Here is a 22,615-nt window from a genome sequence, read left to right as displayed (position 1 = left end):
CATTTGAAAGGACAAGCGATCAGTTTAATGAGTAATTGAGTTTCCTTTTTTGTTTTTAAACAGTTGTGAGTCAGGTTTTATGTGCCAAGAGCAACTCGTGAACATCCCGCTTCAGTCTGCTCTTTAGACCTCAAAAAATGTAAAAGTCCATCAGAGATCTCGGTGCTGTTACTACAGGAACCTCACATAACAATAAAACACTGCTGTGGGGTTAAGTGTTTGAGTTTTCAGCTTGGATCAGAAAATAATTATTGTTTAACGTTAACTGAGCACGACATTAACACAATCTGGTGCTTTACTACTTATAATTAGAATATCATTAAAAAGTTGATTTATTTCACTAATTCCTTTCAAAAAGTGAAACTTGTATATTATATTCATTCATTACAGACAGAGGGATAAATTTCAAAGGTTTATTTCTTTTCATTTTGATGATTATAACTAAGGAAAATCCCAAATTCAGTATCTTAGAAAATTAGAATATTGTGAAAAGGTTCAATTTTGAAAAAACTTGGTGCCACACTATAATTAGCTAAATAACTAAAAAACATGCAAAGGCCTTTAAATGGTCTCTCAATCTAGTTCTGTAGGCTACACAATCATGGGGAAGACTGCTGACTTGACAGTTGTCCAAAAGACGACCATTGACACCTTGCACAAGGAGGGCAAGACACAAAAGGTCATTGCAAAAGAGTCTGGCTGTTCACAGAGCTCTATGTCCAAGCACATTAGGACAGAGAGGCGAAGGGAAGGAAAAGATATGGTAGCAAAAAGTGTACAAGCAATAGGGATAACCGCACCCTGGAGAGGATTGTGAAACAAAAGCCATTCACAAAGAGTGGACTACAACTGGAATCAGTGCTTCAAGAACCGCTATGCACAGACGTACACAAGACCTAGGTTTCAGCTGTCGCATTCCTTGTGTCAAGCCACTCTTGAACAAAAGACAGCATCAGAAGCATCTCAAAGACAAAAAGGACTGGACTGCTGCTGAGTGGTCGAAAGTTATGTTCTCTGATGAAAGTAAATTTTGCATTTCCTTTGGAAATCAGGTTCCAAGAGTCTGGAGGAAGAGAGGAGTGGCACACAATCCACCTTACTTGAGGTCCAGTGTAAAGTTTCCACAGTCAGTGATGGTTTGGGGTCATCTGCTGGTGTTGGTCCACTGTGTTTTCTGAGGTCCAAGGTCAATGCGGCTCTATACCAGGAAGTTTTATAGCACTTCATGCTTCCTGCTGCTGACCAACTTTATGGAGATGCAGATTTCATTTTCTAACAGGACTTGGCACCTGCACACAGTGCCAATTTACCAGAACCTGGTTTAAGGACCATGGTATCCAAGTTCTTAACTGGCCAGCAAACTCGCCAGACCCAACAATGCAGAAGAGCTAAAGGCCACCATCAGAGCAACCTTAGCTCTCATAACACCTGAGCAGTGCCACAGACTGATCCACTCCATGCCACGCCGCATTGCTGCAGTAATTCAGGCAAAAGGAGCCCCAACTAAGTAGTGAGTGCTGTACATGCTCATACTTTTCAGTTGGCCAAGATTTCTAAAAATCCTTTCTTTGTATTGGTGTTAAGTAATATTCAAATTTTCTGAAATACTGAATTTGGGATTTTCCTTACTTACAATCATCACAATTAAAGAAATAAACATTTAAAAAATATAACAATCTGTGTGTAATGAATGAATATAATATACAAGTTTCACTTTTTAAAATGGAATTAGTGAAATAAAAAAACTTTTTTCTGATATTCTAATTATATGACCAGCACATGTATATCTTTGGTTTATTTGATGTATATACACATCTTTTGTGCCCTTACTGAAAAATCCATCTAAGACCAGCAAATGCTGATAGTTTAAGGTGGCAGTAGCTGGTTTAAACTGGTCCTCCCAGCCTGGCAAAGCTGGTGGGTCTGCTGGTCTTCCAGCCTGACCAGCTAAGTCCCACTAGTCCAGCTTAAAAAGTGACCAAAACACAGCTAGACCAGCTAAAACCAAGCTGGGAGACCAGCTAAAACCAGCTCACCAGCTTATGCAGTTCTTAGCTGGATTTTTCAGTAGTGACATTACATTCATAAAAATGGCCCAATTAATACTTTACTTTAGTATTATTATTATATTATTACTTTATACCACGGGTCTGTTGATTTTGATTGGTTGAGAAATGTTTTTCAATAAACGCACACCTGATCTGTCAGATGTATTAAAATAACCACCAGCGCAATGTTTGTGGTAATCGTGGTATAAGAAGAATAATTGACTCTGGTCCTTTGAAATAATGCACACCTGCAGTGTAACTCAAGCTTCACATCGTACCGCATTACCACCTTGGGTGTGCATTATTTTTGAATAATTCAATGGCCCGGCATCAATTATTCCTTACGTATACATCATTCTATTAGTAACAAAATTGAATACCTCAATGAACTTCATCATCCTTAACTATGTTCATAATATAGTTTGCATATGAGGACTTATTACATTATTCATATAAGGAAATTAAGTTAAACATTCGATCATTAACATTCTTAAATATATTGAAAAACTGCCATGCTTTTGTTGTTCTTTGCTTTTCTATGTTTTTATTTCGAGTGAAGTTGTTTTAAAACAATGAACAATTGTGAAAATTTAATATTAGGCTTGAAACTAGGGAAATACAAATTTTAGAAATCATCGTATTTACCAGACCCTCTTTACGCAAAATATTTGTGTTGCGTAAGTTCTCTCTAAAATCATCGAAACATCAAATTACAGAAATTAATATCAGACATCACTGACCTGAATCTACATCTGAAAAACCTGCATTAACTTAACTACTAAATATTACAGCGTGTCAAGATTAAAAGATAACAAAGCACTTTTCTGCAGTTACTCCTGACTCCAACTAAAGCTCATATGTGTACACATATTAATATTTATGATCTTTTTGTAAACAATGTGCCAAAATGCAAACAAAAGAAATCTAACACTGTAAAATAACACCCGTCTCTTATTTCATCATTGTTGTGTGTCGTCAGATGTCAAAGCAGGACTGAGATTCATCTAACCGCTACAAAAGCATGACAATAAACTCAATTTTCCAATTTAACAAACGTGAAGATTACAGGAAATGTCACCGTTTATTGCAGATGAAGGATAATTACCCTCCCTGTAAAACTGCACGTTCATAATGAGCAATTATAGTTCATTTATTCATTAACAAACACACAAATAATGTTTAGGATATTGAAGCAGCAGCCCAACCCATTAGCTAACAGCAAAGGTTTATAAATTTAATAACGGACAACACAGCGGCTCTAAACCACTGCATCTACTATGAACATGACAGAAATACAATACAAAGATGAAAATATATACATTTATTGAATTTCTTTTGTTGACAGAAAAGAATTAAAAGAATGAAGACAAAAAAAAGCATAGAGAGCAGAAAGTGACGTTAAGATCATGGCAGGATTCACGTGGATCTGTGAACACAAGAATACAAACATGATCACATGATCTGACGGCACTTCATATAAGATACAGACGAGCCATCACGAGTCAATGCGTCACGGTGGATCTAACAGTTAAACAGATTTCCATCACAGCTGCAGTGTTAATGTGAAAAACCTCCAGTATATCTGTCAATGCACTGAAACAAGAGCTTTAAATTGCCCAATCTATGCACACATTCAAAGAAAATCACAATATTTAATATTCACAGGGCCAGACGGTAGGGATCTGCTTTCAGACACACACGGTAAACTTGTTCTGTAAATTTAACCAAAACTTTTCTGACACCAAACGGATCAGCCGGGATCACAATGGATTATTGATCACTGCAGGACATTCAATCAGAGCTCTTCTGCTCAGTTTCTGATCATATTATCCTGACAGCTTGGCACAATAACAGCTGAATGTTGCTGACTTTATCAGATGATTATTATGAATGATCTCATCATTATTTGGCTTTAGCGGTTCTTATACATTTTTGCATACAAGTCCCTCACACAGTGAGCTAACAGAAGTGCAAGCATCAGCAGCACGCATAGAGCCAGATGCACTCACTTGGGTTTGGTCTCTGCGTCTGTGACCTGACGGATATAAACGGCATCAGCGGGATGTGAAATATCACCCTGTTCCTGCATGTAGGACGAAGCGATGGCCAGCAGAGATCCGTCCACACTGAATGCCAGAGACGCAATGCTGGTCGGGTATCGGTGGAACTGACACAAACGCTTCTTGTTGAACGGATCCCAGATGTTCACAAAGCCATCCGATCCCCCTGAAAACAAACACACAGTCACGTCTGATGAGTTTGTTTCTCAATGGCTTTAAATGTGGACATGTTTGCTTGCTGTCAGCCACTTTAATCTGGCAGAAGGATTTTCATAAGTGTCTGATTTAAAATTGATATGAATGAAAGGAATGATCCAACCTAAAATGAAAACTCTCATCATTTACTCACTCAGCTGAAGAAAGTCATAAACATGTAGGGTTAGGGTTAATGAGGAGTGAATTTTTTTGGTGCTATAAACTGAAGTTTAAATTTCTTCATTTTTACACATAATCAGAAGTAATTAATCCGATTCTCTTTTCACATTCAATTAAAAGTGCAGTGCACTAACACTGTGTCCCACAAACCCTTCAACCAGCCCATCATTGGTCAGACAAACAGCTGTGAGTTGAAGCAAAAATATTCTTTGTGTTTAAAATACGAATCGTGTTCCGCCGGACCAATGTGTTTAAAGGCACTTCTGAAGGTGCTACTGCGTGTAGCCTTCTGCAACAACACTAAACAAATGCATTGAGTTGTGTGTGTCCACGTGTTTACAGTCATTAAGTAATTGTGTTAAATAATTGGGATTAAGATTTTTCCCATAATTGAGCAGCCCTACGCATGCGCACACAGACACTCGTGGCAGCAGAAGTACCTGTGGCGAATGTGTTGTGGATGCTGTGGAAGGAGATGGCGTTGACAGGATAAACCTGCTCAATGCCGTTCTCCTTCAGTCGGTGACATTTGAAAGCATATTTCTTCTTCTGCACCTCCAGACTCGGGTCCAGATACTCAACTGCAACTCTGCCCTCAATGGAGCTCAACACATAACCCTGAGAAAATACAAGATCAGCTTTATAATACATCCAACTTTACACAAGAGCTCAAGTTCAACACACAACTGAAGTGTATAACTACACACACCTCATTCTATTAATACTCTATAAAGCAACAGGTTTGTGCTGCATCATAGACTAAATATAATAACAAACTAACAAAGATGAAACGATTCAGTTCCTAACATTACTGTGTGTATTTGACAACACTTTGTGTTACTGCATATATTTTACTTGACTTTAAGAAACGGAGTTAGAGTTTAAAAAAAATTTTGACATGAGGATACAGCTTTTTACCTGTTTGTTGGGAAACGCTCGTATACAGCGTGTCTGGTATTTGAGACTGGACTCTCGTCTCTGCTGCACGTATCCCATGTTCCTTAAATCCCACACCAACACGCGGCGCCCCGCCGTCCCCACAATCAAGCGGTCTCCAGCCACAGACAGCGTGTACACCTGAAACACATTCGCTGCCATCAAACGCCGCTCGTCCGTCAGAACAAAACCAGGGCTCGCAAAATTTTTTAATCCCTGATAGCCCTTCGGGCAGGAACTCTTTCATTTTTGGTAGCCCGAAATGAATTCAAGTAGCCCGAATAAAAAATACACTGTTTAATGTAGAATATTGATAAATCCTGGATTTCCATGTAAGCCAACTATTTCTGCCCATCCCCAGCTAACAATTTGGTACCCAAAACGGTCCCCTAACATTAGTTTTTGGTTTCTAGAATGTTATTTTCCAAGGATTTTGTTAAATAGCAAGGAATGTTTTCTTAAAGAAAATAAACATTCCCCTAATGTTATTTTTAGGTTATTTTAACGTTCCCCTAACGTTAGAATAATTGAATGTTATATTACTGAATGTTATATTATATGAATGTATTATAACACAGGTTATTTTTAATTTAATTTAATATAATAAAATACCTCAACACATATTTAGATAACATGGTATTTTATAAAATATATAAACAACCAGTGACTTTAACACAATATAGAAGACTTAAAACAGATATTTATTAAAAAGGAATAAACATTGAATTCCCTTTAGGTTAACAGATCTTACCATAGCCGTTTATTTTCGCTAGAATAATGTTAGACTCTGAGGTAAAACGAAATGACACACATTCTATTCGCTTTAGGTAAACGTAATATCTTACCACTGCTGTTTAGTCACCTATCAAAAGCTTCTAACATCATATTCTCTTAAAGGAATAGTCTACTCATTTTCAATATTAAAATATGTTATTACCTTAACTAAGAAGAGTTGATACATCCCTCTATCATCTTAGTGCGTGCACGTAAGCGCTGGAGCGCGCTGCGACTAGGGGTGTGCCGGTTTCAGAATTGGTGATGACGGTTATGACGTGAGTCAAATGTGACGGTTCATCACATAACCGTCTGTGGGGGGCGTTTTGCTCGTTTAAATGCTCGTGGATTGACGGGAAAGTGTCATTTTACCATAAAATCATGAATGTGATGCCAAGTGTGTTTTAAACAGTAATAACTTTGAACATTTTAACAGAAAGCAATGAAATATTAAAAAAACACACTGTTGCCAGAAGACTGCGCTGTCACTCTCTGCCCAGCATAAATTAATCCTCTATCTATCATCTATTTTAATAATCTTCAGAGAAACAGATTTGTGCATTGGGCTTTTTATGTCTGTAATTGTGTCTATATCTGTCATTACATGGACCAGAACAGCACGAAAACAATGTGGATTAAAAGCGTATTGAAGAGGTTTTGCTCATAAATGCAGGTAAAAGAAAGTATGAACTTGAGATTGTTATTAAACGCAGCCGGTGTAAAAGCACAATGGCCACGCGCAGCAAACACTCTCCGCAGACGCGCTGCACAGTGCTCACCCGGCGTTTGAATAAACTAGACACTGATTAGCTACTTGCTCTACGTTTCTTTAAAATTAACAGCAAGACAACTAGCAGTGAATGTGCGTTCAAGAGAGTTAGTAGATTAGCATGGGAGGATTTGAACTTGAAAAGCGGAGTGTACTGACGCCTTTCCGCGGTTAAAACAACATTCCTTCTCATGGTCATTCATGTTTATTTGATGCTATAAATTAACTAGAAGGAAGAGATGATTGGAAAGGTGAGACTTTGTTTAATATGTTAAATCTCAAAAGTAACCGAAAAGTAACCTGGTCTGTCCTGTATGTCAGCGCGTTGTCAGTGTCTGCTCCGCTCTGTATTTTTCACTGCGTGAGAACGTGAGGGGGCGTGTAACACAGACTGTTAACAATTGTTTTAAATAGTATTTAAAAAATCTTTATGATAAAAAATGTTTTAATAAATATTTTAATAACACGGTTTTGGCGGTTATAGAGTTCTAATGACGGTGTTCAACTATAACCGTCGGTCTCACGGTTATATAATGACCGTCACACCACTAGCTGCGACACTTCGATAGCATTTAGCTTAGCCCCATTCATTCAATGGTACCACTCAGAGATCAAGTTAGAAGTGACCAAACACATCAACGTTTTTCCTATTTAAGACGAGTAGTTATACGAGCAAGTTTGGTGGTACAAAATAAAACGTAGCGCTTTTCTAAGCGGATTTAAAAGAGGAACTATATTGTATGGCGTAATAGCACTTTTGGGAGTACTTCGACTCGCCTGAAAAATCCGCTCCCCTTCTCCCTCTCATAATGGGAGAGAGAGAGTGTTACTGCGCCGAGTCGAAGTACTCCCAAAAGTGCTGTTCCGCCATACAATATAGTTCCTCTTTTAAATCCGCTTAGAAAAGCCCTACGTTTTATTTTGTACCACCAAACTTGCTCGTATAACTACTCGTCTTAAATAGGAAAAATGTTGATGTGTTAGGTCACTTCTAACTTGATCTCTGAGTGGTACCATTGAATGAATGGGGCTAAGCTAAATGCTATCGAAGTGTCGCAGCGCGCTCCAGCGCTTACGTGCACGCACTAAGATGATAGAGGGATGTATCAACTCTTCTTAGTTAAGGTAATAACATATTTTAATATTGAAAATGAGTAGACTATTCCTTTAATAGCGTAGACGTGTCAAATCGATCGGAAATCACTCAAATCTATTTTCCTTCTCATATATTTAAGTTACTACCTGAAGAAAGAAAAAAGAAACGCTAAAACAATGTTAGTCTATGAAGTATTTTTTTTTTTAAATGACTTGAGTTCACACTGAGCACAAGAGCAGGCAGGTGCTTGTGAAGAGCGAAGCCGGCAGAAGTGCGTCCAGAGGGTCGCGTGCAGAGGGTCGTGCGCATTTCAGAAGTGCACATTAAAGGATGGGTTTATTTATGCTTTCACTTCATTTCCTGACAGTTTCACTTGTTACGTGAGGATAATGACTGACAAGAGGACACCGAAATACGTACAATACAATTACCTAACTAAATCTGAGACAAAGCAAAAACATTAAAATATTATTTCCTTCCCAAGATAGCACAACGGGCAGGGCAAAGATACATTTTGGTAGCCCGACAGGAATTAACAATAGCCCCGGGACGTCGGGCTAGCGATTTTGCGAGCCCTGAAGACAGAACGGCGTCAGGGTGCATTTACCTTCTCCGGTTGGGTGAACGTTCCGGCGTTACAGGGGGTTCTGGGGTCCCACAGTCGCACAGACATATCCCAGCTGCCCGTGACCATAACGTTGACCTCCGGACAGTATTCCACGCAGCGAATGGGAGCGTCGTGCGTCCCGACGATTGTATCTGAGAGAGACAGCAGAAGAACATAAAGTAGCTGATGGGTAAACAACTGACTGATCCGTTGAATTAGCCACTGTTAGTATAGCAGCTGATGAAATACATACAGTAACTTACAATCCACCATAAGTCGCTTCGGATAAAAGTGTCTGCCAACACTTACAGACATTTACATTTCTGTGTTTAACAGACACTTTCATCTAAAGTGACCTAAGGTGCACATTAGACACAGTTGCTTTGAACCGTGCCACGAGCACGATTGCCGTTGGCCCTTCCCCACAGGGAATAATCAAGGGCTTTGCTGCTGTAACATGGCTGCAGCAGGCGTAGTGATATTATGCACTGCCGAAAATAGTCCCCTTGGTTACATTTAATAGCAGGGGACTATTTTCGGGCAGTGCGTAAATATCACTACGCCTGCTGCAGCCATGTTACAGCAGCAAAGTCCTTGATTATTACGCCAGAACGGGAGTATAGTATATAGCCATATCTGCCTAGAAAATCACAACTTTTAATTTTCTGTCGGTCTTCATACACGATGTAACTACAAAAGAGTCAAGTTTTAATTAGGAAAAATATCGAAACACTTTGGTTATTTTTTAGCGCAATGCTAATGGTCTAATAAGATTCAATCGATTATGCTAAGCTATGCTAAAAGTGGTACCGCCAGACCCGGAGATCAGCTGAATGGATTTCAAAACGGTAAGAATCAAATGTTTAACTCTAGGGGAGCTGGAAAATGAGCCTTTTTTTCCAAAAAAAAGTGGAGTATCCCTTTAAAATAAAGTTTACAAAATGATGACATTTGTATAAATTTATAATGAGAACGTATAGAGCAGGGGTGCCCAGCGGTGGATAGTGCAAGTACGCTCTTACACTGTGTTCAAATTAATGATCATTTAACCAGTTAATGTGCATTCCCTGGGACTCGAACCTATAACCATCTCTGTGTAAACTGGATAAACACTGATCCATCTCTACCTAACAAACACACAACTCGATGTGCTGTTTATTAGTTTCTGTGAAACTCCACACCACCTGAAATCCACTTCTGATACTGTGACGTATTGTGTTTTATATAAAACAATGATAAGCGTGTCGTATTTAAACTGCACCTTGATCTGTGTTCAAATCATGCGTCTTCAACTGATTGTCCAGACCTCCGCTCCAAGCGTGAGTCGGATCCTAAAAGAGCAAAGCAAAGATTAAAACATGATAAAAAATTAATGATGATTCTACAGCGTTTGTTTAGTGAAGTGAATCCTCACATAGAAAGCGCAGTCCAACACAGGAGCGAGGTGCTGATATTTCATCCTCATGCTGTTGGCGCTGACATCATACAGACGAACCGTAGAGTCCCATGAAGACACCAGCAGGAACTGAGCTGAAGTGGGACTGAACTTAACAGCTGAGATGCTGTCCTCCGGACCCTGGGTCAGCTTAAACTCATTGGCTCCGGTCATCTGAAGACACAAAAACACATCATTATAAACAACACGTCCTCCCTTCCCCTCATTCAATCCTCTATGTTTGTCATTATCAGACTTATTTCATTGTCCGTCGAGTTGATTTCAGATTATTAGTATTTCTACAGACATCAATCACGTGTCTTGTTTACTTTTCTAAACGATGAAATGAGCGACTGATGGAGAAACACATTCACTGAAGATCTTTAGGAACCACACAAAACATCCTAACAACCCTTTCAGCTTTCCAGTCAAACGCGTCAGATTTCTGTCTAATTCAAACACACGAGCTCGCACGATTTACAGCACTGCTTCGTTCACTATCTTTAATCTGTAATATTTAAAGTGAAATCTGATTTATGATCAGTTTAGTAAAAACATCAGAATATCAGAAACTCTCACCGTGTCGCTTTGCTGCTGCTCTGCCGCTCAACAACGATCGATGTACTCTGATTGGCTCGTTCACACCAGCACTCCACTCTGATTGGTCAGTTTCAAAATTCTTTTTCTCGCAGTCCATGTAGACAATTGGTTAAAATGATCAACTACCGGGTAACAATCTCAATGTTTCCGCTTCCGCTATCACGACGACACTGAAACGTGAACAGCAGCTCTGATCAAATAAAATAAAAAAACAGCACATTTATTCGTATTTCATCGGTATTTTGTATGCCTTTATTATCCTTCAGTCCGGCGTATGACTTCTTTTAATCCGTGTATTCCGGAAACAGATGAACACAATGCGGGGCGAGACAGGAACTCGAGTGAATGGAACAATCCACGACACAGAAATCAAATCTCTTCTGTATGAAGATGAGCTGGTGTTGATGTCAGATACTGCACGAGAGCTCCATCTGCACGTGCTGGAGTATTGCGGAGTGACAACATTTAAAAATAAATCTAAATCCAGATAAAAGTCAGAATACAGAATAACAGAAACACATTTATAACACTGCTCTACATTATATATAACCCGAAGAATCAGTGCATCAGGAGCATTCAAAAATTCAGACGAACTTGCAATGCTCAATGTTCCCCCAAAACAATGTTTTCCCCTAAAATCTGTACACATATTCATTTAATTTCACTCACCACCGACAACTGCTGCCTGAAACTCAAGGAAAATCTAATTCATGCAAGCCCTACTCAACAGAACCAAATCACAAATTATTAAGTCAAAATTCTTATGTTTTTCCAGTTTAGATGATTATTTATTTTATTAGAGTCTTAAATGAATCCCACTTTTATTTTTGTTATTATTATTATTATATTGTATAATTTCTGCCATCACTTGTTTTAAGAAATAGAAAAATAAATTATATATTAATTATTTTGCTGAAAGTTGCTTTTATTCCATACATACTCACGTATAATGTATAACTGTAATAGTATATTTCAGTGCCATACAAAGTAAAAAGTACATTTGTCAAAGGAAGACAAAATAATGATACTGGATGACATGAAATTAAAGAGAAATTAAATAAAATAGAATAATAATAAAAAAAACAGGGCTGAGCAATACCAAGACTGTGGTAGTGTAGACACATAACTATATAACTACTGTAGCAGTCAGTACACTCTTTTATTTGAGCAGGGACGGACTGCCTCACGGATCTCTGAATAAGTTCACCATTGCGTCTTTAAGAAACACAATAAAATCCTCAAGAAATGACCTGAGATTAATCTAACGGTTACATAAGCAGACTTCTTTATGATGAAAATATAAAGAGCGATCCGTAAGCAATGATGCATATCCTATAATGCGATTTTAGAGAAGTCCCTTTACATAAATCTTAGAAATTACTCTATTGCCACCCAAAGAACGCAGAACCCAAAACCAACCACGATCTAAAGAACAGCAAAGTAGGTCCTTAATACACAACACCGATTAATTAAACACATAGATACAAAATCCAGGACGTAATTTGTGCCAATGAATTCATTTAAAATAATGACATTAAATTTCCTACTGGATTGTGTTAGCACCACCAAATTTATTGTTTTGTCCGAGTGTACACACTGAAGACGATAGGCTTTATGCCTTAAATGCACTTTGGATAAAAGCGTCTGCTAAATGCAAAGATATATTGAAGATGTTTTAGTTTGCAGATTTCTGTGCTGTTATGTCTGCTAGGTACCACACACCTTTACATCAGAAAAGAGATGTCCAAATACAATTGAAATGTCTAAGATGATTGTGTCCGCAGGTAAGGATTGACATTGTAAAAGCGCACGAGCACAAAGGCTCATAGTTCTACAGTTATTTAAAATGAAGACCATTTAATATTTTCAGTAGGCTAAAGTGTTTTCTATGTCATGAAATCAGTTGATTGTGTTGCCAGAAGTTAATATAAAAATAAAATTCCGTGGTTAAATTTGCAACTGTACCAGCATTAAAGGTATTTTAAATAAATTAGCGCTTCAAAATTACTCAACAGTTCTAATGATAGAAAAACATTTATTGATAAAATAATAATTTAGTTTATATGATTTAAATTTTACGGTTAATCACAACAAAATTTTAGAATTAAATCTAATCAGCATAATAAATCTGATTCGTCCTACCGAAATGTATAATATATCAACATTTATTTAACCTCATCATGTGAAATTAGCATAGTCCTTAAAAACATACTAGCGCTTTTATTATCAATAATCGTTTTACTACAATTACTATCATTGTTTCAGATGACGATAAATAGAAAATAACGGATAACATAATAAGGCTGCTTCAGGAAGCAGTGATGGTTTTTATATTTACTGTAAACCTGATCTGATTCAAATCCTCAGACCGGAAGCCACATTCACATACGACAGATGTTTAATCCGATAATAAATAAATGTCTATGGAATGTAAAACACAAAATTACCAGAAGTGCTCAGTCGGTACTTTATTAGAAATTTCATCCATAATTCATCATTTCAGACAACAGAACCTTTATTATGTAAACATTTAAACTGAGAAATGATTTCAGTAGTACAATATTAAATTCTCTACATAAACCTTACAATTGCCCACATTGTTTTAAAAACATTTTTACAAGCATATGAAAGAAAACAGACGAAACCACAGACCAACAAACAATATCAATAATTTACATTTACACAATAAACTGTTTATAAAATATACATAGAAATTGGGTGATTTTGGGGAAACTTACTTAAATTATAAGAATTAATAAAAATAATATAAATAGTTGACAATTTAACAAAAAACATATATATATTTTTTTTCATGAAAAACACATGGGGTCTGTGCTGCTCGTGGAGGTCAACTGAAACGGGAAGTAAATGTCTGTGGGTTCAGGTTTGACTGAAGCTAGTTAAAAGTTATCCAAAGTGATTTATAACTAATAGTTGCTTTTGGAGCATTCAAAAGAATTAAACTTCACAACAGCGACTGTCAAAATCTGAACCCAGAAGCTTTGATCGGCCAGCCCAGCCCAGATCTTCAAGTACCCAGAACTCCATAAGCAGGATCGAGTCCTCACTCATCAGACCGGTCTGATCAACGGATGCTGCGGGTAATAAAGTGCGTGCGTGAGCCCGAGACCCGCAGCTCGCGAGGTCTCCACGTGCTCGTGATATAAGATGGGCACGCGCACGATCCTCTGCGTGTGAGTGAGGTTCGCGGCCTCGAGCTCCGCGGCGATCTGTCTCTTCCATTTATTCCGCCGGTTCTGGAACCAGATTTTCACCTGAGTCTCGGTAAGATGGAGCGACGAGGCGAGCCCGGCCCGTTCCGAACTGCTCAGGTACCGTTTCATGTCAAACGTGGACTCGAGCTGAAACACCTGAGAGCGCGAGAACACGGTTCTGGTCTTTTTCTTTCGACAAAGTTTCTTCTCTGAGATGATTTCTTCTCTCTTCTGCTCGTCTGTATCGCTCTCCTCCTCCTCATCTTCATCCTCTTTAGGGTCCGGATCTTCCGGTTCTGATTTCAGGGCTTCTGTCTGGTATCTGATCCGATCTGCATATGACAAAGCAAAGACGTGTTATTAAAACGAAATGAAATGTGCTAGGAACACATAGATTGCAGGTATTAAATGATTATTAAAAACATAAAACTACACCGATAATCTTCAGGGTTTATTCCGCACCTGAGGGTGTGTTCGGGTGTCCCGGCGGGCGACACCAGGAGCCGAACCTCAGGAAACTGAGATCGGGAACTCTGGAGAGAGACAGATTCATGTGAACGCTCCGGACGGGTTTGGGTTTGTCCGGCGTGTTCAGTAAATTCTTGATGGAAAACGGAGAATCTTTAAGTTCTTGCTTTTTCCCCTCCATCGGTAAGAAACAACGAAAAGTCCGAATAAATGAATCCAGTGTGAACACAAAACAAATCAATACAGCAATGAATCATAAATGATCTCTGTGAGAGTAAAGGACGGACTACAAGTAAATGATGAGAGAGAGAGAGAGAGAGAGAGAGAGAGAGAGAGAGAGAGAGAGAGAGAGAGAGAGACAGTGAGAGAGAAAGAGAGAGAGAAAGAGAGAGAGTGTGTGTGCGTCAGGGTGTATGTGCTTCTTTTATCAGTTGATTTTGTCACAACTACATCATTTTATATATATATATATATATGTTTATCTGTAACTATATAAATATATATTTTAAGGTGCAGCTTAACGCAGATAAAGTTTCAGATAAAGTCAACAAGAATCTGGATATTTCCAAATATGGTAAACCTACATATTAAAAACCTAAAAGATTTATTTTGCATATCGTTTACTGCCATCAGTTCTTCCTTTATTTGTTTTTGGTCATAAAATAATACGTTCAATAATTTTTGGTAAAAATGCACAACAGACTGTATGCTATATCTAAAAACCTTCAGATGTCACAGTTTAACACCCTAAGACGTGAATCTTTGCGTTAACACGAAATATCAGGTTTATCTTTAAATAATGGGATTATTTTCTCATTATGTCTCTTAGCTCTTCTGTAAAACACTGATCTTCATTCAGCAGCACAAAAACTCAATTCTGATGATTATTACTTGGATGTCTTCTGAAAGACTTTCTTGACACAACAGTAAATTTGTTCTTTTATTTCTTTATTTACAAACAAACAGCACAATGAAAATAACAAACTTAAATCTTTTATATTATACAGTGCATTTAGAGAGTATTTTGTAGCCTGATACTACACTGGTTTAAATTCATTTTTTTGCAGTAATCTACACTAGACTTAAGCTGTAGAAACATCGATCAAGACCTGAGTCTGTTTCAAAGGGTCTGAATACTAATGTAACATTTATTTTTATTTTTTTTATAAAAAAAACTCTGTTTTCACTTTGTCATTATAGGTTACTGAGTGCAAGTGCAAGATCAATGAGAGAAAACTACCCAGATTTAAACGGCTGTACCATTAGATCACAAATTTTTTTAAAGCTTTCTGAATGAACACTGAGAGAAAGAATGATACATTAAAGAATGGTACATTAACAATATTAGGTGAACACTGTAAGCTCTGCATAATGATGTAGTCTGTCTTTAACATTATTTTACTATATAATTTTATATTAGTTAATTTCTCATTGATATCACATTCACTGACTTTATTCAGACATTTCAATTATACACTACACATTTGGTCTTCTACATTTATCTTGACTGATGTGCAGTTTCAGTGGAGTTAAATGAATTTACTGGAGCTCTACTGACACCTGCTGCTCAAAACATCACAGCACATTTATTTTGCTATTGTACACAACATCTCATCAGTTTCTCACACCTATTCTTAGCAATAAGGCACAAACTGGATCAAGAATCAAGACGTTAATATCAGTTTAATTATTATTTTATTTTAAAATGGAAACCTAAGGGTGAGTGCATCATCTGAGGTGTGTTTAGTTTTGAGTAACGTGTATATCTACTAGCCAACGGTCTTTCACAAACCGTCGATTCATGGTGAATTTATGTGTCGTACTCCCGATCAATCATCTTAGCCATTGTGCTCAGCTGTATGTTTGTCGTTCCCTCATAAATGGTTCCTAAAGAATAAACATCATGTCAGTGTGTGTGTACATTACACAGCAACCCAACTCATTTCATTCACTCACCTATTTTACAGTCTCTGTAATACTTCTCGATGGGATAATCCTTAGTGAAACCCACTCCGCCCATCCACTCGATGCATTTTGACGTGGTGAGCGTGGCCACCTGAAATAATCAAGGTTTGAGAATCACATTTTTGTTCTCAAATGACAGGCGATAGGGGTCATGCGCCAAGCGTTGCCAGGGTCGTGGTTTGCCCGCACAATCTTGGCAGTACGGGTTAAATTTGTTGGGCTTTATCCATAATGTATTGCAGCTGCCAAAATGTGTAGGACATAAGGAAAATAAACTTGGATTTCTCGTCACTGACCTCAGAGGCAAAGTATTTGGCCATGCAGGCCTCTTTGATGAACGGGCGTCCCGCCTCCTTCAGCCGAGCCGCGTTATAGGTTAAGAGTCGAGCGGCTTCCAGCTGAGTGGCCACGTGAGCGATCTGATGCTGCATTCCCTGCGATCAGACAGCAGAAATCAGACCAAGTAACTTAGACACGACAACAAGAACAACAACAACAACAATACCTGAAAGTCAAAGATCCGTTTGCCAAACTGAACCCGCTGTCTGGTGTATGAAACCGCGTGATCGAAACAGCCTTCAGCCAGACCGAGCATCTACAACAAACCAACACATTTTTTATACACAATTTTTATTTGCACACTCTTAAAACGAATGTGTTTAAAATAACACATCTAGTGTCTAGTTAAGGACAACACATCTAATGAGTTGTCCTTAACTTAACACATCTTGTGTTGTCCCTTTTATTTATTTGAACACAGAATCAACAGGAAATGACACATAACATGTTAAAATAACACAAAAGGGATAACACAAAACAATGTGTTAAAATGAACACATCCTTTCTTAGAGTCCAGTAAATGAGAAATTAAAATCAATGCAGGACACACACCTGTGCTGCGATACCGATCCTGCCTCCATTTAGCATTCCAATAGCGTATTTATAACCGTGACCAATCTTTCCCAAAACGTTCTTCTCGTGAACCTGCATCACATCAAATCAGATCAGATGTGCTTAATATTTAACTTAAAATAAATATCACTCAATCATAACAGCTGCTGCAGGTTTGCACCTTCATATTGTCGAAATTCAGAGGACACGTAGATGAAGCTCGCAGACCCAACTTATTTTCCTTCTTCCCGATGTGAAGACCATCAGTATCTCTGTCCACTATGAAACAGCTGATGCCCCTGTAACCCTGTTTAATAAAGACATGCCGCATCAGAGCCGCTTGCCATGACATTGAGCGCATGTCTTCATTTCTCTGGGATGTGCGTGAGGATCAGCATGTTTTTGTTGTGTATTCACTGTGAGGTCTTTGCTTCTGGGTAGATTTTAAATGCATAACAGCCAGCGGGACATTTCCTCAAGACTATATAAAGTATAAACACCATATGCAAGTCACATAAGTCTGGCATCATCTACAAGATATTTGAATGAAGCTTAAACATTAAGGAGTTTGAGAGCTGTGAAACTATTGGCAGAGGATTAAAATCTATACTTGTAAGAATATTCTGATTCTCTAATTAAAACAGATAACATGCAGTTGGTGCACATACTTTACTAGTATCTTATTCTCACAGGTTAGGGTGCAAAGAGGTTTGATTGGTTGTGGTGAACTGGTTGATTGTTTAGGTGTTTTTAAACGAAGAGAAACCATTCACAAGTAGATTTTCCATCATTATCTGAAGTGAGTGCTCACTACCCTACAGGTTACATCATTACTACAACAAAGGAACTGGAGTTCCCAACATAATGTGCCGTACTATCAGCGGTTAACCCAAAAACCCAAATATAATAAGGAGAGAGTGGCACGCCACCAGCAAGAAGAGCACTGACACAACATGGCATCAGTACTGGCAGATGATATCGTCCAGTCAATAACATGAGTTAACTCTTGTCTACTAACAGCTGCAGGGTCCGCGTTGGCCATGACCAGAAACACTCCGGCATGTTCTGCGTTACTGATCCACATCTTAGAGCCGTTAATGACGTAATAGTCTTTGTGTTTATCCGCTTTAGTCTTCAGAGAGAAGGCGTCACTGCCTGACTCGGCCTCTGACAAGCAAAAGCTGCCCACCTGTAAAAGGAAACAAAGAAATAAAGATCAAGATCATTCTACAGCGACGATGCAACATCAGATGTAACGGCTCGAGCACCGTGTCGCTGGCGAGTCGAGTGAGATATCGCTCCTTCTGCTCCTCGGTGCCCAGGTTTGTCAGCAGCGTGTTTATGAGGGTGTTCTGAATGTCACACAGCACAGCCACAGACGGATCCACCTTCGCCAGCTCCTCAATCACCAGGATGGACGTGAAGAAGGAGGAACCCGTGCCGCCGTATTCTGTACCGATCTCAATTCCCATTAACTGCAAAACACCAAGAACAACCACCTCATGAAGTGTCTATGAAAGACTACAAAGTAAGAGAGGTTGTGTCACGACAGCCGATACTCACGCCCTGCTCAAACAGAGACCCGATCAGTTCTGCGTCCATGGCGGAGTTTTCATCCATCTTGGACACGAGCGGTGCGATGCGTTCCTGAGAGAATTTCTTCACTGATAAAAAGAAGAGCACATGAATGCAATGCTTCAGTGTTTGTGTGTTGGTTGGCCACTGACGGGTTGAACTTCACCTGCATCTCTCATCATGGCCTCCTCTTCTGAGAAGCTTTGCAGTGGAGCAAATGCGCCTGCGCAGCTGTTTGCATGTGAACACAAGAGTCTCATAGCTGCACGCGAGCGAGACAGCTGACTGCTCACCTGCACACACAAACAACATCTGATCTGAATCAGAAATCAAACCACGAGTATGATACTACACTTAAAAAGATGAGTATTAGCAGAAAGAAATGCTCTTTCTGAAACATTTATCAGTCTGTTTCATGACTGTAAGTAATATATAAACAATCATCTCTCCACTTCATATAAGAGATTGTTATTAAGAAGGCAAACTTCTGTTTGTGCTGTACATTTGTTCACGTCGCCCATCCTGCGCTAAATATCACATTCATGTTGTTACGGCTGTAAAGATGTGTCCGTCTCGTTATTTTGTTCATTTATTTCTTACCTGTCGCAGCATTCTAAAAGCGGACGCCGCCATTACGCCTTTGCGTCACCTTGATAAGCGTGATGACGCCATTACGCCCTTACGTCACCGTCATAACGCGTCCTGGTTTTTACTGTTTTCTAAACGAACGTGTTCACACATATCCATAAAAATATACTAGTCATTAACAATTTTATGAACATGTAATGTAATATAAAATGTTTTTTAGTTAATTTATACTAGCAACAACAACAACGTCAAACAGTTTTAGCGCTTCATGCAGTCAAATACACAATGGTTAAAACCTGGCCTAGAATTTATAATAATGTTACCGACTAACTGGTGATTTGTTTTATATGCTCGAGTTTTATACGCATTTGGCGCGTGTTTAATTTTGACCCAGCTGATACTACATCATTTTAAATCTTTCCCATGTGTGCATGAATGCCATGTTTCAAATATTATTATAAATCCACTTCATTAGAGAGGGTTAGAAAGACTGCTGTAGTCAACAGATATACATCAAATGTTCATAATCAATGTAATGAACTTTGTTTGTGGTATTAATATAGATTATAGTGTGCATATTTGTATATAATCATGTTGCTGTAGATGACATCTGATGAAAAACTTTTTATTTAATTCACATCAAAGACTATGAGTTGCATTACAAAGCAGTTTCTGTTTTTAAAGAAAATCTTACGCACAATAGAATAGACCCCTTCACAGTTCACATCACAGGCGCTTCCCACTGCGCATGTCGGGGTCAGAAAAGTCATTAGAGCAGATTGAGTTGCGTATTTTTCAGTATCGTCAAAAATGCCTACTTGTGTCGTGGGCTGTGAAAATCGCACCATGTCTGCCATTAAGTTTTTCGGGATTCCTGTGTAGAATCTCAAAAACAAAAAAATACAACATCTGTGGCTGCAAGCAATTAAACGTGCAGACTGTCTGGGACAATGCAAAGATCAAAGAGGCTTGTGTTTGTAGTGCTCACTTCATTTCAGGTAAGTCATCATTTTTCAGCCCTGTAAGATTAAACTAGAAAGCCTGGATGGTATGAACAGTTTGACCCCTTGCTGCGCGCGCACCCGATAGTCATTCAATGTTTACAAACCTTGAAGGGGTCTATAACAAATGAAGACCACAAGTCAACAATCTGTACAAACTCTAGTGTTCATTTATTTGTGTTTGTATGCAGTTTTGTGTGTCCCGCTTAAATGCTCTCTCCGCTGTCATCAGAAGTTTCTCTATATCTATTGGCTCTTCTGGGCTGAGAGAAACTTGATGATGGAGCTCCGTCTTCAGCTCTTGAAGGAAACGAGTCTTCAACACATTCAGCTCCTTAGCAAGAACCTTAAGAACATCGGAAGATGCCTGATTCTCTGCAAACATACAACAGAAGAGAATTAATATCTGGAGGAACTTCAGGACCTCGAGACTTATGTATGACATTTGATTTCTGTGAACCCTGTACCCCGAGCTGACGTCATCGCTTGAGAAATGAGCCGCCTGCACATCTGATCAGCTTGGTGGAGAACGTTAGCTGCACAAATCTGTCTGTCTGCCTCCTGAAACAAAGAGACAGACAGAGTCAGAGCTGAAGACAGTTTCACATAGTCATGTTCACAAACACACACACACACACGTTTCCATGTTTTGTGGGCACATTCCAAAGAGGTAATTGTTTTTATCATGTACAAAGTTGTTGTTATAGACCCTTTTACAGCCCACATGATCAAATAGCCTGCACGCGCATCTTGGCAACAGAAGTGGTGTTGTTCCCCATTGGTTCTAATGTGTTAGCAACTCAAAAAGTTTATCAAAACGGTTTCCAAGCATCAAAATGTCTGGTTGTTGCGTTTGGTTGCACTAAAATAATATACGTATATATGTATCTGGCAACTTTATTTTTGGCCATCTGCTAATGTCTTCTATCCACTCCACTATAGTACACAGATCTGGAGCTGTGTTGAAAAAGTTGATAAAGTCAAGGTATTAAAATAACTTTCTCTGTCTGTGTTGCTTCACTGCTGACTCTTGCCACAGGCCTACTTCCATTGCCAGTATGCCGCGCTTAAGTTGCGTACAAACATTCAAAGGGTCTATAGTCAAGATGTGAGAGACCTTGAGCTGAGAGTCATCCTGGAAGGGACTTAACGGGTTTTCCATTGTAGATTCCAACAAGTTCATCAGCTTCTGACTTCAGGAGATTAAGAGACATAAATTGAGTAACAGCAAGATTCAAACATCTTTCTAGAGGAGCGTTTGTGTGTTTGACCTACACATCTTCATCTGTGACTTCATCTGTGCTGTCCACCGTCAGGCTCTGTTGCTCCCAAGAGTTTCGGCTCTCGTCTGGAGGCTCCATCCGTTCAGACATCTGTACCAGCACTTCATCAGGAACACGCAGGGATCTCCGCTGGTTTCTCTGGAGACAAACGTCCAGCGAACACCGCAGGAACACCTGACAGAAGCCTGTTGAATCTGTCCTCAGGAACACATGATGTTAAAAACATGCAGTCAAATTTAATGTGGTTTCTTTGCGATGATTTGTCTCGGAAACAGAAACTGCACGTACACTTTCTGGCGAGCTGGTAGATTTGATATCTCATGCTCTGATAATAGAAGTTATCATCCAGCAGTACGAGGAGAGGCTGAGTTTGTGTCTGGGATTCGCTCTGCTTGTGTATCTGCTGAAAGTGCATCCAGACGTCATCGTCTGTGTGTTTGTGTGTCTGATCAGATAGGGTGTGTGTCTGATGCAGGAATCTCTCCAGACACGTCAGAACTGTCTTCCTTTGCTGCTTCCATTCAGCCTGATGGAGAAACATAAGAATGACACAAAATATAATAAATCCACACAGTTGTATAGATCATAATGATGATCAGTTCAAAAAGAACATCTCCACTTTCTCGTCAGGACGCCATTCAGCAGTTAGGTTCGTGCTTTTACATTAAGCATAAATTAATGATTTACTCCACATTCACAGATTTCATTAATGATGATGAAGTCACCTCGCGCCAGTTCCGTGCAGGGATCAATTCGTCATACGTCACCAGGAGCGTGTCCCAGCCACGGCTCCGCGCGCGACCCCGCAGCACCTCAGCAAGGCTGGATTTTCCCGCTGCCGGTAAACCGCACAGGACACAGAAACAGGTGCCGGTGCGAGACATCCCGAGAAGAAAACACACGCGGACACGAAACTGAACACAAACAGA

General features: G+C 39.1%; 4 protein-coding genes across 4 annotated transcripts; all 4 read right to left on the bottom strand.

Moving 5' to 3' along the window:
* Positions 1 to 3,354: 3,354 nt before the first annotated feature.
* bub3 (BUB3 mitotic checkpoint protein) lies at positions 3,355 to 11,062 on the bottom strand. The gene is made up of 8 exons (XM_065272258.2): positions 10,680 to 11,062; positions 10,080 to 10,274; positions 9,927 to 9,996; positions 8,666 to 8,817; positions 5,402 to 5,560; positions 4,924 to 5,101; positions 4,058 to 4,274; positions 3,355 to 3,474 (listed from the first exon to the last, which is right to left on the bottom strand). The coding sequence occupies exons 2-8, from the start codon at positions 10,272 to 10,274 to the stop codon at positions 3,465 to 3,467; spliced, it is 981 nt and encodes a 326-aa protein (XP_065128330.1). The 5' UTR covers positions 10,680 to 11,062; the 3' UTR covers positions 3,355 to 3,464.
* Positions 11,063 to 13,166: 2,104 nt separating this feature from the next.
* Positions 13,167 to 14,671, bottom strand: hmx3b (H6 family homeobox 3b). Its single transcript, XM_065272860.2, has 2 exons — positions 14,378 to 14,671; positions 13,167 to 14,247 (listed from the first exon to the last, which is right to left on the bottom strand). The coding sequence occupies exons 1-2, from the start codon at positions 14,562 to 14,564 to the stop codon at positions 13,772 to 13,774; spliced, it is 663 nt and encodes a 220-aa protein (XP_065128932.2). The 5' UTR covers positions 14,565 to 14,671; the 3' UTR covers positions 13,167 to 13,771.
* A 1,083-nt stretch (positions 14,672 to 15,754) lies between these two features.
* Positions 15,755 to 19,529, bottom strand: acadsb (acyl-CoA dehydrogenase short/branched chain). Its single transcript, XM_065272857.2, has 11 exons — positions 19,415 to 19,529; positions 18,981 to 19,107; positions 18,803 to 18,903; positions 18,508 to 18,714; positions 18,258 to 18,428; positions 17,421 to 17,546; positions 17,240 to 17,332; positions 16,854 to 16,943; positions 16,645 to 16,782; positions 16,340 to 16,439; positions 15,755 to 16,270 (listed from the first exon to the last, which is right to left on the bottom strand). The coding sequence occupies exons 1-11, from the start codon at positions 19,445 to 19,447 to the stop codon at positions 16,194 to 16,196; spliced, it is 1,263 nt and encodes a 420-aa protein (XP_065128929.2). The 5' UTR covers positions 19,448 to 19,529; the 3' UTR covers positions 15,755 to 16,193.
* A 1,021-nt stretch (positions 19,530 to 20,550) lies between these two features.
* On the bottom strand, positions 20,551 to 22,581 carry LOC135757721 (L-seryl-tRNA(Sec) kinase). The gene is made up of 6 exons (XM_065272390.2): positions 22,412 to 22,581; positions 21,975 to 22,212; positions 21,679 to 21,880; positions 21,521 to 21,596; positions 20,871 to 20,964; positions 20,551 to 20,778 (listed from the first exon to the last, which is right to left on the bottom strand). Exons 1-6 carry the CDS (start codon positions 22,568 to 22,570, stop codon positions 20,564 to 20,566), a joined length of 984 nt encoding a protein of 327 aa, XP_065128462.1. The 5' UTR covers positions 22,571 to 22,581; the 3' UTR covers positions 20,551 to 20,563.
* Between the last annotated feature and the right edge of the window lie 34 nt (positions 22,582 to 22,615).

The sequence above is a fragment of the Paramisgurnus dabryanus genome, chromosome 1 (genome assembly GCF_030506205.2).
Source record: "Paramisgurnus dabryanus chromosome 1, PD_genome_1.1, whole genome shotgun sequence".
NCBI lineage: Eukaryota > Metazoa > Chordata > Actinopteri > Cypriniformes > Cobitidae > Paramisgurnus > Paramisgurnus dabryanus.
Note: the sequence above shows the minus strand (reverse complement) of the source record. Positions and strands in the feature narration are given on the sequence as shown.

Excerpts from the sequence above, each read along its gene's own strand:
- bub3 (XM_065272258.2), bottom strand. The coding sequence starts at position 10,274 with ATGACCGGAGCCAATGAGTTTAAGCTGACCCAGGGTCCGGAGGACAGC. Across the intron at positions 5,102-5,401 it reads GAGCGTTTCCCAACAAACAG|GGTTATGTGTTGAGCTCCAT; the intron begins GTAAAAAGCTGT and ends GTATTTTCTCAG. Across the intron at positions 4,275-4,923 it reads CCACAACACATTCGCCACAG|GGGGATCGGATGGCTTTGTG; the intron begins GTACTTCTGCTG and ends GTTTGTTTTCAG.
- LOC135757721 (XM_065272390.2), bottom strand. The coding sequence starts at position 22,570 with ATGTCTCGCACCGGCACCTGTTTCTGTGTCCTGTGCGGTTTACCGGCA. Across the intron at positions 21,597-21,678 it reads GAAGTCACAGATGAAGATGT|TCAGAAGCTGATGAACTTGT; the intron begins GTAGGTCAAACA and ends AATCTCCTGAAG. Across the intron at positions 20,965-21,520 it reads AGGATGACTCTCAGCTCAAG|GAGGCAGACAGACAGATTTG; the intron begins GTCTCTCACATC and ends TCTTTGTTTCAG.
- hmx3b (XM_065272860.2), bottom strand. The coding sequence starts at position 14,564 with ATGGAGGGGAAAAAGCAAGAACTTAAAGATTCTCCGTTTTCCATCAAG. Across the intron at positions 14,248-14,377 it reads ACACCCGAACACACCCTCAG|ATCGGATCAGATACCAGACA; the intron begins GTGCGGAATAAA and ends TGTCATATGCAG.
- acadsb (XM_065272857.2), bottom strand. The coding sequence starts at position 19,447 with ATGGCGGCGTCCGCTTTTAGAATGCTGCGACAG. Across the intron at positions 19,108-19,414 it reads CTTTTAGAATGCTGCGACAG|GTGAGCAGTCAGCTGTCTCG; the intron begins GTAAGAAATAAA and ends TTGTGTGTGCAG. Across the intron at positions 18,715-18,802 it reads GGTCTCTGTTTGAGCAGGGC|TTAATGGGAATTGAGATCGG; the intron begins GTGAGTATCGGC and ends GGTGTTTTGCAG.